This window comes from Chlamydotis macqueenii, chromosome 2 (genome assembly GCF_036417535.1).
Source record: "Chlamydotis macqueenii isolate bChlMac1 chromosome 2, bChlMac1.mat, whole genome shotgun sequence".
Taxonomy (NCBI): Eukaryota; Metazoa; Chordata; class Aves; order Otidiformes; family Otididae; genus Chlamydotis; species Chlamydotis macqueenii.
Genome location: NC_141557.1, coordinates 17,761,322 through 17,782,513, shown reverse-complemented (window position 1 = coordinate 17,782,513; position 21,192 = coordinate 17,761,322). Strand labels below are relative to the sequence as shown.

The 21,192-nt window shown below is 41.3% G+C and overlaps 1 protein-coding gene across 1 annotated transcript in view; it reads left to right on the top strand.

Annotated features, from left to right (window-relative positions):
* Nucleotides 1–21,192, top strand: part of GPR158 (G protein-coupled receptor 158) — a 199,330-nt gene that overhangs the window by 155,481 nt on the left and 22,657 nt on the right. The window contains exon 7 of the mRNA XM_086742581.1: nucleotides 18,198–18,436. Within this exon, the coding sequence (XP_086598707.1) occupies nucleotides 18,198–18,436 (239 nt within the window). The remainder of the gene's footprint in view (nucleotides 1–18,197; nucleotides 18,437–21,192) is intronic.

Sequence of the window (21,192 nt, the reverse complement as noted above, 5' to 3'; positions counted from 1 at the left end):
GGTTAAAGATATGACAGTTTGTTGGTTCATTCATCCCCGCTGTAGAGCCAGCAGTGTTGCTGGTTTTCCTTTGTGCAAGGTGGTGAGTGCTTTGCTGGAGTGAGGAGACTTTTACTGTTCTTCAGCCTTTCTTTAAACACCAGACATGGTGTTTGAAGAACACAGATGTCTTGTCTAATGCCCTCAGCTGCAATGCAGTCTTTATTGTGGGTTCCTCCACATGCTTTTTGTCCCACAGATCTTCTGATCCCAAGTTCTGTTTGGGTAACTTATTTGCTACACAAATCCTAGTGGCTTTTTAAAGGGCTGATTCTGGCATTCCAGTAATTCCTTTCCGAGTTTTTTTTGATCAGACATCAGCCACAACCAAGTCTGTTACTCAGCTGCTCCACCTCAAACAACAAGACCAATTCTTCACCATAGATACGTTACAAACTCTCTTATTCCCACCTTCTTTTGAGTGCCTGTTTAAAATATTGCTTTTGTGAAGAAAGTCCTACACTTTCAAATTTCAGTGTAGCAGTTTCATAGCTGGGTGTCACCATCTCTGTCTGCTGCTCGCTCCTCAGTGCTCCTGGTTGCGCATGCAGCTTGCCTGGGTTTGAAGGGTTTGCCAGTTCCAACTCCAGGCAGCACCTAAACTGACTGTGGACCTGAGAAAGATAGGTTGACCATAGAAAATGAAGAGTTGTTTTGTTTATTTTCCTTCTTTAGTGTTCAGAAATCATGCAGAGCCAAAGTCTGCTTTATCCAGTGGGCGCAATCCAGGCAGTGTTGGAGGACAGGAGGCGCACAGCCACCAGCTGCAGTCACTTTCTGCCAGGTCTTCCTAAAAGCGCAGTTCCCCACAGCTGGCAAGCACGTTCTTGTACGGAGTTGCATAGAGGTGAATGTGATGCGGCTGTTAAGCCTGCAGCCCAGTCAGAGCGCACAGGCTTTCTGGAAAAAATACAGAAACAAATGGATGAAAAACTCAACCCAAAGCCCTTTAGAATTCAGTTGTGAGTAATTTTGTAAGAAAAAAGGTAGAATTTACAAACCAAGTCAGTGCACTTCATAACTGTTTTCTGCACCTTGTTACTAGAAGCGTGGTTACTGTATTAAAGCTACTGACAGAGATCATCCTGCAAATCCAAACAATACTACTTATCCCAAATCCCAGAAGTGTTTCCTGGATGGGCTCCCCAACCTCTGGAATGAACACAAGACTGTCAGGAATAGCAAAATTGAGTAATCTGAAGGATATTGAAAATCACAGTGAGGGAGACAGGTTTTGTAGCTGTCTCCTCAGAAGGCGATGAGCATTTAAGCGTAGCTGTTCCCTGGTTGGTGCAGCCTGGGCGCAGCCCTAGCAGGCTCAGATGTATGAAGAGCTGGCAGCGGGCCCTGCCCTGGAAAGCCTCAGGTCTGTCATCCAGCATCTGCATTAGCATGCAGAGTAATCAGTGTCGTTTGCAAGACTTGTCAGATAGAATACAGAAACCAAATTATGTATCTCAAGACTATTTTCAGTAAAAACAAATGATGTTTTCCATTCCTTTTTGTCTCGGTGTTCAGTTAGGCTGGGCTGATTTGTCTCATTTTCATCTTCCTGCTAAATGAAACACCACATTTAAGCTGCTTGCTGTATTCAGGAGTCCAAATCTGTTTCTTGTGTGATTGGCTCTTGTTGCAGGGATGTCACCAAGTCTGAATGTAGGTCAATGTCTGACTGTTAATAAGAAAGGAGTCTTATTAATTCCTGCTTTTTTCCCCTGTTTTTTCTTTGGGTTATTTGGTTGTGAAGCAAGGTCATTGCCACTGCATTTCTTAGCAATATTTTATGTCTCTCTGACTGGAATATTTCTGTTTAAACATCTACTATTAAAAAAAAAAAAATCATGGCTATCAACACTGTTCTGATGTATGTGTGACCTCAGAGTGCAGCTGGGACTCTTCCTCCTTACTTCATCTTGGCAGGTTTTATTGAGCTTGGAGCTTATTGCATTTCCCTCTCATTCTGTTCAGTCCGTTCTGTTGTCAGTAGGGTCTTACTGCTCTTTGTGGGTAGACTGCCTGGGTCTGCATCTTTTACATTTGATTTCAGTGAGAATCTCTGAGTGTTTTATCTATCTGATAGCAAGAAAACTTTCCTCTTTCTTCCTGAAAATTGTGAAATTTAGCTTAGCTTTCCTGTATGCTTGCTTAATGCTTCTTCAGAACAGCAGAATAATTTTAATTCAGTTTACCTTTAAATAGACACATTACTGTTGTTTTACTAGATTGGCTTAGAACCCTTGACAAATAAACCTTTGACCATAATTTAAATTGTCTTTTTTTTTTAATTATTTTATGGAAAACACACAAAGCAATACTTTTCAGAATTCAGCTTATCAGATGATGCTGTTTCTTCCTGTGCATATGAGAGGAAACACAGAAGATAAGAGTTAGTGTTTCTTGCAGTTGCCTTTTTCAACTTGAGTATTTTATTGCAGAATGACAAATGAACAGAATGCTTCATTTCCTTATTGAAGTTATATGTTGCATTGATATATATATATCAATGGGTAGTGTGCGTATTGCATTACCCTCTTCATTAGAATGGGTGACAGTGTTGTCTAGTAATAAATCTGGAAAATAAAAGTGAAAAGGCGTACTTTAGTGGGCCCCTGAGAGCAGAATTTGTGATACTTTGTGGAATATTCAGTCAAAGCTCTGAAGTTGATAGAACAAGTTTTACAAAAGAGCTTCTAATGCTAACTGTGCTTCTAATGCTAATACAAAGGCATTTCTAAAGTGTATTAAATCTTAAGATTTAAGGTCTGAATAAAAAGATTATTGCAGAAAGCGTACTAAGAAAGTACTATGACTTGGAGTTTCTTCCATCTATCTAGACATCTATATACTGACTACACAAAGAGATATACCAGGGAGCCCAGAGCTGGCCACAGAACTCCAGGTGTGGCCTCAACAGTGCTGCGTAGAGGGACAGGACCACCTCCTTCAACTTGCTGAGCATACTCTGCCTCATACAGTGCAGAAGATTGCTGGCCTTCTTTGCCACAAGGGTATACTGCTGGCTCACGGTCAATTTGGTGTTCACCAGTATCCCCAAGTTGTCTTCTGCAAATCTGCTTGCCAGACAGTTGGCTCACAGCATGTACTGGTGCATGGGATTATTCTCACCCAGCTGCAGGACTCTCCATTTCCCTTTGTTGAACTTTGAGATTTCTGTTTGCTTGTTTCTCCAGTGTGTTTCTGTCCCTCTGAATGGCAGCAGAACCATCTGGTCTCTCAGCCACTCCTCTCAGTTTTGTATCTTCCACCAACTTCTTGAGGATGCTCTCTGCTCCATTGTCTAGGTCATCAATGAAGAGGTTAGACAGTGTTGGCCCCAGTATCGACCTCTAGGGTACACAACTACTGACTGGCCTCCAACTGGACTGACGTCTTGCTGCTAATCCACAACCCTTTAAGCCTGGCAGTTCAGCCAGTTTTCAGTCCAGCTCACTGTCCATTTCTCTCACGTGTATTTCATCAGCTTGTCTTATGAAGATTTTAGAGAAAACAGTGTGAAAAATCTTTCTGAGTCAAGGTAAACAACATCCACTGCTCTTCCCTCAGCCAGCCAATCATCTCCTTGTGGAAGACTGTCAGGTCAGTCAGGCATGATTTCATCTTCATAAATCAGTCTGACTACTCCCGGTCACCTTGTCCTTCACGTGTTTGGAAAAGGTCTCCAGAAGGATTTTTTTCAATCACTTTCCCAAGGACTGAGATGAATTTGTCCAGCTCATAGTTACTGGGATCCTCCTTCTTGCCTTTCTTGAAGGCTGGAGTGACATTTGCTTTCTTCCAGTCGATAGGAACCTCCCCCGATCACCAAGACCTTTCAAAGAGTATTGAGAGTGGCCTCACAATGACACTGGCCACATCTTGTCACATCCTGTGCATGGACGTCAGTGTATCCAGTTCACATAAGTGTTCCCTCACTTGATTCTTTTTCATCAAATTTAAATCTTCCTTGCTCTAGACTTTCCCACTGGTCTTGGGGACCTGGGATTCCTGAAAGCGAGTCCTACTAGTAAAGACTGAGATGAAGAAGGCATTGAGTATTTCAGTCCTTTCTGTGTCATTTGCCACCAGGTCTCTGCATCATTTGGCAGTGGGCCTGCATTTTCCCTAGGTTTTTTGGTTTTTTTTTTTTTGCTGTTACACCTGTAGAAGCCTTTCTTGTTGCCAGTTGAATCTGCCCTCCACAGACTGAGCTCCACGTGGGTTTGGCTTCCCTAAATCCATTGCTGTGTGCTCAGACAGTGTCTCTACATCCCTCCTGGGTCCTCCTTCCACTTCTTGTATGCTTCCTTTTTATGTCTGCGTTTTGTCAGGAGCTCCTTGTTCGTCCATGCATTGGCGTTCCTGATCAGGCAGTCTAGCAGCCACCCACCACAGTGTCACCGTAAGCTCTTAGCTGGTGTTCCAAGGCAGAGCTCCATGTGTCCCAGCTGCCCTCTGACAAACAGGGCACTTGCCCTTCCAGTCTGTCCTTCCCAAAGTGCATGTACCCACCCATGGACCACTCCAGTCCTGTGATCAGCAGTTACTTTTAAGGACACCAGTAGTGCTGTCGCTTCAGAGGGTGCTCCTAGCTGTTGAGGCAAGATTCCTAGCAATGCAGGGGAGGGAACAGCAAGTATTTGTCAAGACATGCAACTTTAATTAATTTCAGAAAGTATAAATTCAGACAGACACTCAGAAACTAGTTTCCAGGAAACTGTAGCTTCCTCAAAAGTGCTCATGATTAACCTACTTAGCAGGATTTTTGATTGCTACACATGCTTATGCATATTGGGAGTAAACATTGTTGAATGAGAATTTACCTGGCAATCTAACATGGAAGCTGATGAAAGGATTAATTTTATTCGCATATAGCCGATACTATACAATCATTCTGGACTATGGTTCTTTACATTTCCTTTAATTATACATTGTATTTTATATGGAACATTGGATGTCGTAGTTCAGCCCCGATCGGGACCAGACTACGCAGTCTCTCTCTCGCTCCCCCCCACCCTCCGAGAGAATAGGGGGAGATGATATAAGAAAAACGGCTCAAGGTTTGAGATAAGGACGGGGAGAAATCCTTAAAGTTACCATCACGGGCAAAACAGACTCGACTTGGGGAAAACTATTCATTTATTTCTAAAATTAGCAGGAGAATGAGACAGGGAACAAGATAACCTCCCCCCACCCCTCCCTCTTCCCGGGCTTAACATTATCTCTACTACCTTCCCCTCCCGAGCGGCACGGCGGGGGAAAAGGGAATGGGGGTCGCGGTCAGTTCATCACGCGTTGTTTTACGCCGCTGTATCATCGTCGGGGGAAGAACTCCTCACATTCCTCCTCTGCTCCAGCGTGGGGTCCCTCCCACGGGCCGCAGTCCTTCGTGAAACTGCTCCGGCGTGGGTCATCTCTTCCACGGGGTGCAGTCCCTCTAGAACAGCTGTCCCAGCGGGCCCTCCACGGGCCACAGCCTCCTTCAGGCCTCCACCTGCTCTGGCGTGGGGTCCTCCACGGGCTGCAGGTGGATCTCTGCCCCTCCGTGGACCTCCATGGGCTGCAGGGGGACAACCTGCTCCACCATGGTCTTCACCACGAGTTGCAGAGGAATCTTGGCCAGGAGCCATATTACTCCTCCCGCTCCTTCTGAACTGACCTTGGCGTCTGCAGCCGTTCCTCACAACAGGCTGGCAGACGTCTCTCAGGATCCTTTTTACATCTTATTCACTTCTCATCTCCTCTCCACTTCTTGCAGCCGGGCCGGGCCGAGTCGGGCCCAGTCGGCTGCCCGGCGGGAGGCCAGAGGGTGAGGCCTGCAAGGCCCATGAGGCTCGCGCCTCCCCCTCTCTGCCCCCCGCTCAGCTGCTTCACATCTTCTCCTCCTCTTTTTCCTGTTTTCCCCTACTTAAATACGTTATCGCAGAGGCATTATCACGGGACATTCTGCTACCAATTGGCTCGGCCTTGGCCAGCAGCGGGTCCGCCCTAGGCCCGGCCGAGTCCACTGAACAAAGGGGAGCGACTTCTAGCAGTTTCCTACAGAAGCTACCACCTTAGGCCCCCCCTCACTAACAAAACCAGAACATTGGAAAAAGAACATACAGAATGCAATTTTTCTCCTCCAGAGCACAAATGTAACCAGCCTGTTTCAGTAACATGCATTTGTGCATATGGAGAACAGGGAGCTGGTCTGCGCTGCCGTGTACCATGCTGCTGCCACAAGCCAAGCTGAGGCTAACCAGAGCGTGAGAGTCCATCCCTCTTCAACAGTTTATTAGATATCGACTTTATACAGCTGAGGCTTTTTAGTTGCTGGATTTTTTAGTTACTTGTTCCTTTACTATAATATTATGAACAGAAGAGATACATTCTTCTCATTCTTCTGTATTTAACTTTACTCTGGCCAGAATTTGTTTTCTGCTTCAGCTGGGAAACTGTTAGGCACATACTGATGTTCATTTTCTTGCATGGTTGTTGCTCTGCTTGTTCTTCCATCAGGAGAGCTGTTTGACACACTGGAGTGTGAGTGAGATTGGACCTAAAAAAATTCTGGTTTGATCTGTTTACCTTTACTGTGGAATTTCCTTTTTTCTAAAGCTCTTAGTGAATGCTGAGAGGGAAACGTAAATAAGTTGGGCAGTATGTCAGGGAATTTATGTGACTAGCAGCTTGGTTACCAATGAATGTCTGTTTGTCCTCTGCATCATCTGCATTCAGTGGAAAAGACAGGAGTTTGAAATAAGGAAGGCTTGGAACCTTTTGTCATTTTTGCTTTTGAGAATGGAAAATTTAAAAATGTGAAGTAAGAAGACCACCAAAGCAAGGGGAGATCTGCAGGTAGTACTGCAACCTTGAATAGCCATATCTGCACCTCTCTGTTGATAGAGATTTATTTATATGTGGTGTTGTTACTGCATCTTAAGTATCTCCTGTGAGCCTGGAAGTTGCACCGAAAGACACTAAGCTGTTGTGGAAGCCTTTGGTGTTTAACTTGCACGTTAGGCTTTTTATTCTACGAGAAAGTCACAGCTCCTCCATGACAGCAACTTGCCTCTTATTTTCCCACTGTAGGAGAGGCTTAACGTAGACCAATAACTCAAAAACCAGCTGTACAAGGTCCTGAGTAACCTGCTGTCGTTGATCCAGCTTTGGTCAGCAAAGTTGGATTAGGCAATTTCTTAATCTCTCCCTGCCAACCTCGGCTGTTCTGGCACTCTGTGAATTAATCGACCAGAGCCACAGTAACTCCCCAGATGCCTGATGAGCTTTAATACCCTTGCCAGGATTTTCATTCCCTTCAGTGTAATCTACTCCAGGCGCACATTTGCAGAGGAATATTGTTAATAATGACGATATTTTATCACATGGAAATTTTATCCAAAGAAGTTAGCATTGTTTATGGTCTCGGTTTCTGTTGGCGTTAACACTGCTATATCTTGTGACAGGTGGAGATGTTCCTGATTGTATCTGTTGTAAGAGTGGTTTGAATCTTATCTTTTGCAGACAAGCTGAAGAATAAACTTTCCTTTCAAATACACGTGAAGGTCTTAGCCATGATACCTGCGTGCAGAACCATGAGATAAAGTTAATATTTATTCCACAAGTGGAAGGAGAACGCAATGCTAATAAAGAGCTTCATTTTCAGTAGAGTGGATATAAAACGCTGCTGCCTGTCAATCACGTTATAAAGTGGTTAACATTTCTTTTATTAAAGCGGGCACAAAACCCTCAAGAAATATTATAAATAAATATTAGAGTTATGTGTCTTTCTGCAGTTTTCTGTACTACATTTCATTAATCTCTGTCAGCTTTGCATCATTTAATAGGGGTGCTGACAACCCAGCACCTCTTCTTGAGCTCTGCTGAAGTGCAAAGTCTACGTTGAGAATCTGAGAGGAGGATTGTGTCCAGTGGATGTGATTACTCTTTCTTACGCCGAAAGGAAGTAAAATAGGACCAGTTCGTTCGGTACTGTTTGGTTATCTGCCATGATTATGAATGCATGTAAATGAGAGCAAAACACATCTTGGACTGGGCCTTCCAGTGTATCCTCATACTTCTTCCTCAGTGTCCTCATGGTTAAAAAGAAATGCGAATTTGGATTGTTCTTGTTCATGATTATTTGACTCTTATTTTGTTAGGAAAAGCTAGATAACTTTGAGTGTTGATATGTAAGAAATCTTTGTTTATGTGGACTACTAGAAAAAGAGATTTTTTTCCAGATATTAACTGTATTAATTTGAGCATGACAAGCATGAATCTTGGAAATTGCACTTGTAAATCTCATTAGCATTAGCTGAAATTCAGGTGGTTTTTTTTTAGTAAGATTTCCATATCTGTATATGATTAGCAATGAAGTGGTAAGATTGGGAGGATGATGTGGTAAAAAATTTTGAGCATTTATATGGCATTATTTGAATATGTAAAGGTGCACATGCTCTTGGTCATCCAGTATGGAAGCAGTGGTATGAACCTCTCTCAACCAGTTCACAGTAACTTCCAGCACTGAAAATTTCCGACAGAAGGAAATTGAAAGGAGAAGAATACACTCCAAAAGATATGTAAGAAATAGAAATAAAAATGGTGATGTGTTACAGTTTATAAGGATGGGGGAAGATCTTGTTCTTTCAGTTGCTGATGTTTGCTTCCTGCATCTTTAATAATGAATTGCCATTTTAAAGTAATGTGTCGGAACATCATTTCACGGCAGAAAAGGAAACAAGTGCTTGCAAGTAATTTGGTGAGGAGATACTTTAGTGCCAAAAGATTTTGTGTATGGTGTTTTACTGAGCACTTCACAGATACAGTACTTCTCCTGGTCTCTTTCTTTTCACTAGAATTTTTTTTTTTAGCCAATATACTTTAAACCAGGTTATTTTGAAAAAAAATACTTCTCTTTAATCTTCTTTGAGAATGCAGCTGTCATGGTCAGTGACAGCTTTGAGCTTTATACACCTTCTCCTGCAGGAACCTCTTCCAAAAAAGCAAAGAGAAAACTCAGGAAAATAGGGATCTATTTGACAATTAGATATATCAGCCTAGAAATAGCAGTGTTTCTGCCTAATTCTTCACTTGTGTACCATGCCCTTGCAAGGCAGGTCTTGATTTGATCTTATATAGTCAATTTTGAAGTTGCATCAAGCCCTCCCCAGTCTTCTCTGGTTCTTGGGAATTTTGTTACCAAGCTTGTGGGTCTGTTCCAGGTCTCCTACTGTCACGCACCGCCATCTCCCAGATCTCTTCCTGAGCTTGCTCAGCAGTCCATTGACAGACAGGGCAATATCACTTCTGTCAGAGAAGTCTACTGACTCCATCTTTTCTTAAAGAATTGTATCTTTAGTATCTTACAAATAAAGCTAATACCAGATGTCACATGGAGTTTGAAGATCTTCAAGAAAATCTCATCAGCATGAGAACAGAATCATAGAATCATAGAATAGTTAAGATTGGAAGGGACCTTTAAAACTGCCTAAAGAAAGCACAGTTCAGCTCTGAAGGAGAAAATAATTTTATTCTGCTTTTCATCTCCTCCTACAAGTGGAGTGTTCAGAGAAATCATTTGGTCGCTGAAGCTCCTGTGATGAGAAACTCAAACGCTGTGATTAGAGTGTGTTACTTTAGAGCAGGGATGGGGAACTTTTTTGTTACTGGAGCCTGGGAGACCATACAAACACCTGTACTGGTCTGCTTATCAATGGGTTCCCAAGACTGTCAGCCGGTAGCTGCCCAGCCTGAGTGAAATGAAGAGCTACAACTGGCCTTCAAGCTGTAGAAAATCCAGTAGCAGAATTGTATGATATTATTAGAAGAGCAGCATTAATAGTTTTTAATGTTGTTAAAGCAGCTAGTAAGACAAAAGAGATCACATAAAAGCACATTATGTTTTATGGTTTTTTAGTATAGAAACTTGCTATGTAATTACAAATAAAAACTCAGTAAATTAATGAGATTTTTAATTGAATTTTGTTTTATCTTATTCAGTCCACAATGTAGCAACACATAAACTGACAGTTACGTATCATGTTAACCACATGTCTCATGGGATACAAAGTGGAAAGCAAGGAAGCATCCATCTATGAACATCAAGACATTTATCTGTGAAATTATAGTTGTGGTAGTTTTCTTCAGTTGTTGACTGCTATTTAGTGCATTTCTCAAAAAGCAAAGTGTAATAATCTGAAGTTATAATATGGCTATATGGTTCAGTCCTCACAATAAAAAAAAACGGCTAGCAGAGTGAATTGTAATTCACTCAAGTTCACTAAATTTTTGTTCACTGCTTTTTGATTCAGAGAAAAACCTTGCCTTGTTCTTATATAGTACCTTAATAAATTAATCTAATAACTTCAGTTTATAACTGGTGAAACATGTAGTGCAGCTGCTATTAATTGTGAAATCTTACAGCCCTATTGAAAATCTCATATGTATTGTTTTTCTTAAAGCTGCCACTTTTCACATCATGCAAGTGGGTCAGAATATCTACTGTCTTTAGCTTAAAAGGAAGGAGGCATTTTGTTTCTGTGGCCACATTAAACATGCTGAAAAGGTACCATCATTTTTAAGTGGGGCTTATCATTCTCTGATCAGAAGTGCAATGCTTGCCAATGAACAAAGAAGGAGCAGAAAGGAAATAAAATCTTTCTGAATCAAGATATATAACCACCCCCAAATCTACTTTGGCCTAGATTTGGACTTTATCCATGAGAAGACTTTTCCTATCTGTAGTGTGACTGTTTTAAGAAGAAAAATATGAGCTTTGGCATAAGGTTTTGACCAGCTACCTTATTGCTGATCACTAGAAAATGCCTGTGACGTTCAAAAAGCTCGTTGAAATTGTCTGTGAATGTTTTCAGTGGGAGAGGATGCCTATACTGAGTAGCACTAACAAGGAGGGGAATTTTTGTCGTCCCCGCTGGTTTTACTCATCAGCTTTTTTTAAATGAAACATTGTGAGCTGGGATCAGGAGTTGGCTTTTGTACATTCAACGCCATAGCACTCTGTGAAGCAAATTTTGTAATGAAAGCCTTGAAAATGTTCTTGACCTGTTGTAGGAGAGGATTACCAGGAGGCAGTTCCTGCATCTGTTTTCATGGTGTAAGCTTCCTGATAAATAGTGACCTTGAGATCTTCTGTACTGCCTGTTCTGAAAGTCTTTGATAAGAGTAAGGAACTGAATGGCTTTAGATTAACAAAAAGATAATAATCACCTGATGATTTTTAAGAAGCAAATAATTAGCTTAGCCAAAGCTTGTATAGGCTGAAGGATTTGTAATCTGCAGTCTAAACTACTAGCCACAGGAGTCTTAAGGACCTATGAATTAAGGTTTCTGCCACAAAGCCACCTCAAATTTGAATGAAGAAAAGAGCTCAGCAGAATTGGTTTGCTTATGGAGAAAAATGTCTGAGAAGCTGACCTCATTTTTACTGAGTGATATCTATCAAAAGGAAATTATTGAAATGGCTATGTTAACCATTTGGTAAGAGACTGAGAAAGAGATGGCATTGTGCCTATCCCAAGGACTTGGGATTTTCAGAATTTTAGGAATCTCACATAGGATTCTGTGGTTGTGAGCTCTTGATTTTGGTGCCACCAAAGCAACTGTGTGCTGTAACCTTGAACTCTGGTAGTTTACAAACAGGAGACATGTCACTGCTAGTTGTCTGGGGACAGATTGATGGGCTTTTTGTTTAACAATTTACAGGGTCACTGTGTGCTCTGTAAGAGCTTTGCTTGGTCAGAGTTTGACAGCAGAGGGTCAGATATTTCACTGACATTCTGTGTAGTTCTGCTAATCTCAGCAGGATTCGTGGAGGTATTAGTGCAGTAAGTGGTTTATTAGAAGAGATAATTAGCACAAAGCAGATGAGGATTTCATAAATAAGGAGGCTTGATCTGCATCACTGAAACCTAGTTACGTGACATGGCGAGTCCCCTTGTTGAGCCTTCTTACCTCTCAGCTCCCTGATGCTTGGTACATCCATCAGCACACACCCAGGATGGGCAAATCCGGTTGAGGAACAGCCATGAGACCTACCTGGGTGATATGGTGACATGAACAAAAACTCTTCAAAAAGCAACATACACAGGCAGTTTCAGTGTCTCCTGCAATGGGAGCTAGCAGGCAGCCGGAACAGACGCGGGCAGCAGGGCAGTGAGCTGGGAGGCACTGGGGAAAAGCAAACCTCAGCTGATCTGTCAAAAGAATCCAGCTACCGTCCTTGGGATCAACTGCAGGCAGAGAAAGCTTTTTGGTCTATAGTCCACCAGGAAATTGAGCTTTTCTCAGGTGGGAATTTAGACTTGCAGGTGAAAGGAGAAAATAAAGCATATATATAGCATGAAAAATGTCAGAATCAAGGCTACATTTAAAGAAATAATACGTAATTTTATTTGCTCGTTCCAAGCTTACCTACAGATTGACAGGCAAAAGCTACTTCAAATCAATACATTTTCATCAAGCAAGTCATATTTTTAGACTCTTTCCGTGTTATTAAATATGCATGAGACTGAGAGTCCAGTGCTGCTGATGTGGGAATGAGTGAGTGGCTCTGATTGCACTGGGAAACCTATTGGACTGAAACCTGTTGCCTCCCATACCCAGAGCCTTCCCTTGAACATCATGTGATTTCCCTCTCACCTTCCTCAGTCTGCTCGAACTCTTGGAAATTACGGCAGCACAGTTTATCTCCTATACATTGATCCAGAAGGGGAACTTTCACTGAAGCACTGTAGAATTACCTTTATACACATAATATTAAAACTAATCTAGGAAACTACTGTATGGAGTAGGTTAGTATTAAGTCATAACCCATGTGTCCTTGCGTACTAATGGTAGTTTTTACCAGGCACTGAGATAAAATACATTTTAAACTCCTCTTCACAGCTTGCTTTTCTAGGCGTACATCTGATAAATTTGTATTACATTAGTTTCCCACAACAGGAAATAACTTTAAAACTCTAGGCAAGATATAAAGAAAAATTTCAAAATCACATTTCTGAAAGTAAATATGATTTGTTAAGGGAAAAGGACACACACAAGATTATCTGACTATTAATTTGTTAATGTACTCTCAGGATATCCTCAGATATTAATATTGCCATTTATTAAGGAGAGACCCCCAGGTGAGGATTTGAAGCCAGGGGAACAGTACAGAGGAAACAATTCTGCAGCACAATCTTCCTCCTCGTGTTTCCAGTACCATTGGTACCTGGGATTCACCTTGTGACTATCTAGCAAGCTTATGATACTGTTAGTTGTCTCGCTGTGCAGACTAGACTTCATCCAGCTTATGCTCTGTTACCAATGACAGAATCCAGTGCGTTTGGAAGGGCGAGTCAGTTCTTCTAAGAATTTGTTGCCTTTCATGGCAGTGGTCTTGTTGGTAGTGTATTTGCTATTACAAAATTCTTTCCTGAAATAGAAAATGTGGGAGATATCGTGTTATCTACACTTCAGTTTATTGCAAGTGTGGTGTGAAGTTGAGGTATTTTGGTTATCAGTAATAGCAACTTATAGAATGGGGACTCTTAAAAGTATTCATACACCCAAATAATTACCAGAACTTTTTTTTCTAGTCCTTTTATTTTTTTTTCACTGGACAGGACATGATGTGTATGATGCAGATCTCACCATGTCACTGTCATGCTGTTGACATGGCATGGCTTTCAGCCTAGGTTTGCTCAGGTTCACGACAATCAGACTCAATAAAGCAAAAGATCATCGTAGTTTAAGTGAGTATGTTCTTCAGTGCTGGACTTCACATCTATTCTATGCTGAGGCCTTGAGAAATAACTGAGGAAACAGACAGTGACCAGTTTGGAAACTGTCAGCTGGAGTGTTGTTTAGAAAGCCGTTCATTTCTCTCTCTCAGTTGGATTTTATCCTTTCCAGCTGAGAGCCAGTAACTAGTGGTATGAGTGCATCTAAATATGATTTGTGAGGTCTTGGGCCTTAAGTATGGATGTTCTTTCTTCAGTTGTCTTTCCTGATATGGAAATAAAACCTGCGCTCAGAGTTTGTGTTTTGTGACTTTCTTTTGTATTGACATGGTGCCATACATGTGCCATCGGTACCTCTCCACTGTTTTTGGGAGAATCATGTCAGTTTACAAACTGAAAGTAACTAGTGGCATGTTCACTGTTGCTCCAGAAAAATGCAGGTAAGACGTAATCCCTGCACTGTAGCAGGGCAATATACCTCATAAGAGCTTGACCTCTTATGTTTCTGTTGTAGCTTTCATATCACAATAAAAATCATCAGTCTGGAACAGAGCAGTTTGACAGGATGACTCAGTAGAGCCACAAGATGACAGATGCTAGAAATAAAAAATAAACCGTGCCAGGTCATTGCTGTCAAAGCAGGATCCTTCACTTGTTATTCCTGCCACTTATGCAGTCAGCTAATTGTTCGGGCACCATGTTTTTCTGTTCACAGGACAGGCTATTGACATGACATGAAAATTTCAAGTAGTTTTATTTATTTTCTAAGATTAAATCTCAGCTCTGTCCCTCTGCCTCAAATCCACTTGCAGCATCGCTTCTCTTCTTGACTGCTGGGCTTCCCTTGGCTCTCAGTTCTCAGTGTTTGCAACCAAGCCCTTCGCTTGTCCATTTACATGGAGCGAACTCCCCCCAAAAACACCTTCAGACCATACGGCTTAATTCTATCCAGACTTCATGGTGCAGCCAGCAGAGCTGGGAGTTACCTGCAGTGGTCTTCAGGCAGTTCATTCAGCCTGAACTGTGCCTTTCTACTTCCCCTGTAAAAAGGATGGCTATTGCGTATCAGCTTTAATGCTGCCTGTGGCTGTCTGTAGGCCAAAGTTGTGCTTGAAGGCAGCGGTGTCTTCCAGAAAAGTGGGTAGAGCACATTGCAGTGTTCTGTCTGATCTGCCTGTTAACAGAGCTGATGACATGGCACTGAAAATGATCGTTTGATTATCCAATAACAGCACAGAATAGTGGATTGCATGTACTAAATGGTTTTCGCTGGGAGAAGAGCTAGAAAATGCTGAGGAAGAGATGGTTAAGTTTCCTCTTCTGCCTTAGATCAGAGGCCATACATCTCAAACAGCGCCCTAAGCTTGTACCAGGGCACTGCCTGGTGCTACTAAGCATCCTAGGGGTAGGCAGGACAGGAGAAGGAGTTTTTCCAGTTGGCATCGCCTTACTTGATATTCATAATCAAACATTAATTTTCTCAGGGATTTGAACCCAGGGCTACATCTATATTCATAAACTAAAGTAGCATCAGAGAATGTTCCTGGGCACTGGAACTCCATCCTCTGTCCCGCTGAATTGTTTTAGTGGTCCCTGACTTGCACTTGGCCCATGCTAACCTGAATGCTCCCACGATGTTTCCCAGCATGGTTCAGGAGCTGGTCAAGGCCATTGCAGTGGGCAGTTTGCATGCAGCCGCCCTGTGTTGGAAGGTAGTAGCATGGATGCCAGCTGTTCCATGCTGGTTGACATCAGTGCCAGGGAAAACCCTGGGCGTATTTCATTTCCTAGTATAGGTGCAGCCCACCAGCTCCACTTCTTGCCTCCCTGTGAGAAATCTCTCCATTTATTCCATAGCTGAGTCAACCCAGTATATAGATACAGAACTGTGTGAAAAAGGGAATCTGAATATTGTCTACCTAGAAGTCAGGGCACAGATTTGAATAGAGATCTCTCCAATTTTCTGATGGAGGGTACCAGTCATCAGACAATATGTGTATGCTGAGGCAATTTGGTCTCATATTGTAGCAATTCAATTTTTTAATGGTGAACTTTGATAAGTGTAGGAGTCAGAAGTACAGGAAGGAGAATGACCTTGTAGCCTGGTGAGTAGGCATGCTCTTGGGAGGGGAAACTCCTGAGCATTCATCTCTGCTTTGATACATGTTCAGTAATACATAGGAGAGGAGAGGAGATGGAGCACATCTGCTAGCGTTGAAGTGGTGAGCGATGCAGGTTTGGATTCATGTTGTGGGAGGAAGATGAGGGAATTGCAACTCTGAAGCTCATGTTCTGGCTGAGTACTTTTATGCCACAGCCTGTGGAAAGGAGATTTTCAAGACTACACATCTTACCAAGCTTTCCTTACAGCTTCTCAGAAAAAAGATTTTGGAAAAAAAAAGATGTGAAGGTTGGGTTACATATAGGCCTACACGCTCCAGGTGGAAATGGTGGTGGTGGTGAACACTTATTTTTGTGAAAAAGAGGAGACAGAAAGAAATGTGGTTAGATCCAAGTTGGAGGAATTTTGACTGCTGTACTGCAAAATGTTATTTGTTTCACTGTGCTTAGATCAATAATGTAATAGCAGTCCACCTCTCTGCCTTAGAAAGCTGTCTCACCGTCAGCAGTTAATGAGCTAGTACCGGGAAAAAATGTAACAGGTCCTGCCTTGTTATGTCCAGAAAAGGCTCAGATGTTTGCTTTCAGTAGAATGACCAAGAATTTACTTTGGAGAGCCAAAATACAAACTAAAGAAAAGTTTCTAGTAGTTCTGAGTTGGTTTGTACCATTTTTGCAATTCTTAAAGCTTCGTAAACATGTAGGATGGTATTTTTCTCAAATGGCAAACTGTAGCTGTAAAAAGATGGTTCGTTACAAAAAGAATACCTTTTCCTGCCTTTCAAAGAAGCTGAGTATTCAGGGAAGAGGAAAGCCTTCATTTTTTATTTTTAGTGCTCTAAAAACAAGGAGTTACTGATGCTGCCCTGGAACAGCAGTGCTGCGGCTGAGCCATGCGGAGGGAGTCGCCTGCCTCGCGGTTGTGGAGTTGTCCGTCTGTCCTGCCTGAAGTCTTTGGGAAGCTGCTTTCAACAGAAAACGCTTAGCATCTGTAAAGGGAGAGCAGAACATCTATCAAACACGGAAAGATCAAAAACTGTGACTCCCTGTGGAGTAACTGTTGGGAGGGAAACAGCTGAATGATGTTGAACATATTCAGACCTCTGACTTCACCTAATGCACAGTGTGAAGGCTGCGTTTGTAGTCAAACGATGATTCACTTCTATGGATGTGGAAAAGCTTTTGTGCTTCTGCCTTAAAAGACACTGCTCTATTATCTGTTTGAGAGGCTTCTGCCTTCTCTTAGACAAATATACACATAAATATTAATCTGGAGTGTGATTATTTTTTTTTTTCTGAAAAGACAGGCCTGGCTGTGGAACAGGTGGAGAGGTGGTTTGGTGCCTGGTATACTGAAAAGACTTGAGAGCTGACCAAGGGCATTTAGAAACTCAACTTTCTGGAAAAATTCAAGTTCCCTAAACCTCAGTGGTAATTTGTCTCTTCATGGATATCAAGAGTATTCATTAGACATGCTCATGTTCAGGAATCAGGAGCCACTGTGGTTTTGGGGACAAAATGACTGAAACAGCTCACCTCTTCCTGATGCTATTTCCTCAAATTTTGGTTGCCCTCATGCTCCCAGCAGGATGTTTTTCTGCTTTAGCAGGTGGTGATGGGTAGAAAGTGCAGGTGATATTTCCTTGAACAGTCCTTGGTGGGAGTAAACCTATCCTAATAGTAAGTGCAAGTATTTTTAAAGTGAGTGCTACGTGTTTAATGGCTGTTACATGGTATATGTGTCTGAGATATGATGTGGCTTTTCTTATGATAGTTCTGTCCCAGCTTGAAAAAACATGTTGCCTCTAGACAAGTCAGAAAACACTTAATTAGCAAAGTGCCTTCCACACTTATTTCTACGAGGATTAGAGTATTGTCTCAGAAGCATCAAACTCAATGGGGAAATATCCAAGAAGTGCTATTTTTTCCTTTGGAAATAGATTAGGATGAGCAGACAGAAAGCATCAAAACAAAGTGAAATCTCACACAAATGGTTGCTATTTTATGCAAATAACCTTCCCTTTTCCAAAGACAGAAGTCTTCTGTTGGGAGCTGGAAGGTACAAAACAGCTTGACAACACAGCATGTGAGCGTGTGTCTCTAACATAACTTCAATTAAATATGCAACAATAACTTCAATTTAAATACGATGAATATGAAAGTAAGAATGTTTCAAATTGCACTCTTGTACATACTGTCAGGGGAAACAGTGTTGGTAATTTTTTTCAATAATCTCATAGTGAAACAAAATGGAAGTTTTAATTCCTGCGACACAGCTAGTGCTCTTTATAATTCTCCACTCTCTGAATTTTTCAGGGTTTTGAAGGTATTCCTGTCCCGAACTGCTCAGCGTATTCCATACATGACAGGTGGGCGAGTGATGAGGATGCTGGCTGTAATTCTCCTGGTAGTCTTTTGGTTTCTCGTTGGCTGGACTTCTGCAATAACCCAAAATTTGGAGAGAAACATTCCACTCATTGGCCAAGGGCAAACATCTGACCACCTCATCTTCAATATGTGCCTCATAGACCGCTGGGATTACATGATGGCTGTTGGTATGTTTATTTTCTATCTTATCTTTTAATTTCTAACATAAAGCTTAGTTGCCTTTTTATTTTTCTTCTTTTAGAATATATTAAAGTTTTGTTAGACTGCATAACATCATGTGAAAAGCTTCTAGGGAAATGAAATATTGGTATGTATTTTTTAAATGGACTGAGAAGTAAAACTTAATTAAAATATACTGAGACTTTTATGACTTTCAAAGGTTTGTAACTTGGATTGTGGTAACAAAGTGTTGGGTGCTCTAGAAATTTTGTATTTGAAGGCAGAAGATATCTTGCTCTTCTATACTATTAAAGTGAGAAATTGTGGCTAGAATAACAGAAGCTTTTTGCTTCTGCACCACAGAATTGAGCAGAGCTCTTGTATGTAAGGAGGGAAGGAACTTGCGAGACCACTCTTTCATAACCTTACAGAAATGAGTATCAAAATAATGGGAATAAGAAGTGCACATCAAATGTCCCAGCTTAACGTATTTGTTGGATGTGCTCTCAATGCATGGGATAGGCAGGAGCAAAAAAATGACACCTTGAAGAACTCGTATCGAGGAGAAAAATGACACATTTTTGTTTCCTTAATTTTATAACAAACAGTGTATTCCACATGCCAGGGTTCAGTTATACAGTACGATGTTCTTCCTGATGGCCAGATAGCTTCAGTGCTTCGGCACCTAGAGCTGTTGTTTCTAGTACAGCCCAGGTGTGCCACTCATTTCTCAAATACCTTAGTGTTTTGAAATCTGAAATAAATTCTTACCTTTCTATCCTTTCCCTGCTTCCCCATGGACATCCCACTGACAGAACTCTGTTGCTGTTAGGGAGCGGTGATGGTGGTTCCTCCACGTGAGAGTGCAGATGAGATGGATAGCAGAAGCCTAGGGGTGTGAGGAGTATTTTCTCTTGGGAGTGGTGTACAGCCAGCCAGTGCATGGTAAAGCACAGCAGTTTTAAAGGGCAAACCACTGCTGCCATCTTCACCGAGGACTTTCTGTGGCTTCAAGCTGCCCCTATGCTCTGCTGCTCTCTCCTTTGTGTAGGATCTCAGAGGCGGTCAGGCACACTGGTACCCCAGGTGTCAATGTGCTCGCTGATAAAGCACACAGAGAGGAGTGTAGAGTACATTTTGAAATGTGTCTCCATTTGAGCCCTTTTGGAGGAGGATACTGATAAAATATAATCATACTCTGCAGTAATGGTATAGTACTAACACCAGAGATGATGTAAAATTAATAACAAAAGAGAATTAAATGTGTAACACTTGATGATGTCATTTGCACTAACCCATTTTGCATCAAAATTTTACTGCATTTACTGCATTTACAACCAATAGTACAGGGTAGTTTTATTAAAGCTTTGATAGTGGTGATTGTTGCATAATGACAAACAAATATTTTTATTCTCTGGATTTTATAACTATGGTAGTGAAGTGATTAACAATTCAGATCTTAGTACCTCATTATGATCAGTAATCCCTTTTTGGTAAGAAATTATTTAAGTAATGGATCATTTTTAAAGGTATATTATATTTAGAGGGGTTTTTAATGTGTTTCAAAATACACTCAAGGGCAGTAGAGGCAAAGCCATCTCTTGAGACTGAACAAAATAAGGCAGAATTTCTAAAGTTCTGCCATTTTGCCTTCTTTAGCCAAACTGCCTTACAAGCAAAGTTATGTTCCTGCAAGTCTTCAGTAAACTCTGCAGCCACATTAGCGGTACCAGGAGATGTACGTCTACAAGTCTATGCTAATGTATGTGGGTATACAGTTATATATATGTGTGTGTATTTGCACTTCAAGATTTTTATTGTTAGTAGCAGTCTGAAAAGCTTACAGCCAGTAGGAACTAGTTCCAAAATCAGATACTTTGTCTCAGAGATATGTCAGGAGAAATACCCATCATGCAGAACCCCTTTTATTCATCTTAATTGCCTAGGAGCAGCCTTGCAAAATATTCTATGCGATAAATTAATTGATAGATTATGATATTTGATTTAAAATGCTAAAATAAAAATGTTGGATGATAATTTATGAAAGGCTTGTTATTTCATTTAATTTAGTCGGGCGCAGTATTTTATATAAAACTAGCGAGTGTTTTGGAATAGATTCCGTCACCTGTAGCCCTTGCTGGAATACTTCCCTGTTTCGCTCAGCTGTCAACGCTTTACTGAAATGTGGAGAGGGAATTTTCAAGGTCGCAGATTAGTGAAGTGAGAATTAACAAGGCTCTGTTAGAAAGTCGTAATGAGATGAGTCCTTTATGCTACCAGACATTATTGGAGTTAGGATTTATGAAGCATTTTCCATACTAATCATGCTACTTAGGCTCTGTCTCTGGAGACTTTTATTGCAGTGAATGTTTCATATTTACATTTCCATTAAATTTAAGAGGATGCTCTCTGTGAGAGAAATAGGGACTTAGACACAAAGGTTGTCACCGTTTCTAGCATTGCCTGTGTACCCTCTGATATGCTGATGAGAAATATTAGTATTCAGTAAATCTTATTTTATCTACATAATGTAATTTAAGTTAGTATGCATTTTCCTTGAGTTTGGATACTTATGGGTAGCTTATTTGTCACTCGCCTAGATTCTTTTATTTCCTTTGTGTTCATTTCTGCATAATTTTCAAGGCTGAGGCATCTGTCTCATTGACAAGCCATGGCATGGTTAACAATCTGAGATTTTAGAGAAAGAACTGAAGGCCTAAAAAGGCTCACCTACAACACTTTTTTCCTGTGGCCTCAATATATT